Below are 3083 nucleotides of genomic sequence, written 5' to 3' on the forward strand. Positions count from 1 at the left end.
TACTTTTAGAACACTTATTTTCTAATGTAGCTTATGCATAATACACATGGGGTGTCAGAACTGTTTTAGGCATAACCAAAAGTACCAAAGTACTGTAGAATATAACTAAATAAAAAACAAATCAGACAAAACCCTTAACAGAAAAATAAGATTTCCAAAAAGAACATGTTTTATGCTGGTATATTACCGAGTTAGACAGTTTGATGTTGAGAGGAAAAACTTTATTTAAATTAAAACCAAAGCAATGACGTAGCAGTGAGGATGTCAGCACTGCAACAGGAGACACACACACGCACACACACGCCTGTGTCTGATAGTTAAACATAACACTTATGGCAGTGACACACAAGGAAACATGACAGTGTCAACCTTTTGATTACCAATACAAACTGTTATGTAACCTTGTGTATCATCAGTTTTTTTATGCAAATCAACATGTCTTAATCACACACAAACAAAATATACACACCTGTCACACATAACACAAATTACTTCCATACACCCTACACACATTCCCCACACATCCAAATTAATTCACTCTTTGGAAACGTTCAGCCTTTTTTTAATTAATAAAATGTGTGTAAAAATAACAGCTACCCATGCACAAGAAAAACAAATCTATTTATTGTGAGGCGAGAGGAGGAAGAGGAGCTAGGAAGACGAAGAGGGGTAGTTGCAGAACACAGTGGGTAATGACGGGACAATTTCTCAGCATCGTTACACCTTCTGATATGATGTGGAAAAGAAAGATATTCACAGCATAGTAACTGATTGTCCAGTGTCTGTGTGCTCTCCTTGTTGAGGACAGCGTTATGTGTGCAGAGCCAAAGTGGCGACAGTTTGGTCAGGTTGGACTGTAAAACACATGTTGCCCCTCTTTTCTCTAGAGCTTGGGAGGAAACATGTCAAGACAAGTATTTCTTAACACTACCTGTCGTAGAAGGCTTGTCAACAACCAGAACAGTATGGGACTGAGATGCAAGCGTGGCTGCCAGTGGATCGGGAACATCAACTCCGTCTGCAGCTTTTAGCACGATTGCGTTACTTTTGGCAGTTTGGAGGTGGAGAGTGTTGTCACTCTGAAAAGATGATTTAGCAGGTTTTTGGAGAAAGTGACGTCTCTCTCGAACTAAGTTTGACGTTATCAAGCCAGAGTGCTAGAAAGAAACCAGAATACTGAAACACAGGTCACTCTAGGTAGACGTCATATGTGGTGGTTATATTGCCTAATTTTCTTCAAATGCTGGAAAAAAAATTGCAGAAGGTGAAATTTTACTTGTCGAGTTCTCAGACATCCTTTCCTTAGCATTTCAAGTTTGGATCCCCCCCCCTTTCTCGTTCGATAAAAGTGTCTCCTCCGACTTTGCTTCCCCCTACTACCACTTCAAATTCAAGTCTTACAGCATGGTAAAACAGTGGCTCTCCTCCTCATCAACGCCACCTTGGGCAAAGTGCTCTCTTGATTTGTATCCTCCTCCAGCAGTCCATCCCCACCTCTACACCGCTCTCCCACCCCCAAAGTGTAGCCCTTCCCGTCTTTAGTATGGCAGTGTCATTCTCCAGCAATGCCTCATCACCCTTTGCAACCCCATCACCCCCTTCCCGATATCTAACCCCCCCCCCCCCCTTTCTCTCTTAGGTCCCGATAATAGCCGGGTCGTGGGCAGCGTCTGGAAGTGTGGCGTCCTGGCAGTGGTAGAGGAAGCAGTTCCCCCAGCAGCTGTAGCAGATGAGGAAGAGGGCGGCCAGAAAGACCAAGGCACAGATGGTGCAGGGCTTCCTCTCCAGCAAGAAGCTGAGCAGGTAGAAGCCCATGAACATGGAATGGTTGAACCAGAGCGCTGGGTTCAGCGGCTTGGGGATGAGCAACACTGGAAGTAGCCACTGTAGGCAATACATTGTTCCTTTTTTAAAGCAGCGCGTTGGCAGAGGGGCTCGGAGGGCTGGTAACGATCAATCCCAGGCGGTCAGAGGTCTTTGGAGGAGGACGGTATGGCAGACAAAGGGTGGGGGGGGGGGGACAGTAAGAGGGTGTGCCGTCCTATCCAACAGAGCTGGGACAGTGGAGAAACACGTCAAAGTCGGTCATCAGGTCAGCCCTGGAGATAGAGGACAGAGAAGACAAGTCTTATTAAGACCCACATTATGATACCATCAACCGTATAGCAACAACAGCACACAGAACAACTACCAGAGCTATCGGGAATTTGGGCCGCAACAATCTCAAAAATGACCATTAAATTGTGGGGGGACTGGCTCATTCACGGCCATGTTGCCTGTACGCCTTCTGGTGTTTCACAGAGTACTGCAACAAACTATGTGCTGAGCATAAACTTCTCTGAGTGCTCACAGCGCTCGCACCACCTACGGCGGCCTGCGTACAGTGACGAGTGCAGACTATGCCCGCGCCCCACCTCTCGCCTCTTCAGTTGGGCCTGTATGTGGAATGGGCGGCCATGTTTGTTTAGGTACACTAAAAGTTGAATGTTAAGTCGAATATTTACTTTGTTACAGTCTGAAAGGGAAGAACATCTGATGGAAAAAACATTGTTAGAACTGTAATGGTATTATTAGGTACTCACATCGGTGCTCGGTATCTACAAGTACCCAAACGTAAGTACTTGTACTTTTATCACAGATGATGTACTCAGTGATTGATTACCAATAATGTAACATTTAGAGATGCCAGATTATAACGTTGTAGCCTGATTCCAATTTTTCATTAAGTTTACCCTGCCGATACCGATATTAGCCGATTCTGATTTCATTTTTTACATAACCACTTTACAGCTAGTACAAATATTTATTTTCTTTCTTTTTATTAATAGAACATTCTTTCACAGATAATTGATTGCTATAAATAAAGCTATATAAATTACTCCTGGTGTGGGAAATGTGCATACATTTAAAGTGCAACGTTATGGAGGAACCATTTCCTTCATTTCACATCCAAGAGCCAAGTAAAGAAATGTGATACATCTATCAAACTAAACTTCTGTCTGAAAACAAGTAATGCCTATGTCCAAAAGGTCTGTCTATAAGCAGTGACTGATAGAGTAAATCTACCTTTTTTGTCCACCAGC

At 43.6% G+C, this 3083-nt stretch overlaps 1 protein-coding gene and 1 long non-coding RNA gene across 2 annotated transcripts in view; one reads left to right on the plus strand and one right to left on the minus strand.

The window, feature by feature from the left end:
• The first annotated feature begins 485 nt into the window (after positions 1 to 485).
• Positions 486 to 3083, plus strand: part of LOC117943564 — a 22872-nt gene continuing 20274 nt past the window's right edge. The window contains exon 1 of the long non-coding RNA XR_004656381.1: positions 486 to 576. This is a non-coding gene — a long non-coding RNA (uncharacterized LOC117943564). The remainder of the gene's footprint in view (positions 577 to 3083) is intronic.
• Positions 1628 to 3083, minus strand: part of blcap (bladder cancer associated protein) — a 3048-nt gene continuing 1592 nt past the window's right edge. The window contains exon 2 of the mRNA XM_034869770.1: positions 1628 to 2099. Coding sequence (XP_034725661.1) covers positions 1636 to 1899 — 264 coding nt within the window. The 5' untranslated portion in view covers positions 1900 to 2099 and the 3' untranslated portion in view covers positions 1628 to 1635. The remainder of the gene's footprint in view (positions 2100 to 3083) is intronic.

This window comes from Etheostoma cragini, chromosome 4 (genome assembly GCF_013103735.1).
Source record: "Etheostoma cragini isolate CJK2018 chromosome 4, CSU_Ecrag_1.0, whole genome shotgun sequence".
NCBI classification, from domain to species: domain Eukaryota; kingdom Metazoa; phylum Chordata; class Actinopteri; order Perciformes; family Percidae; genus Etheostoma; species Etheostoma cragini.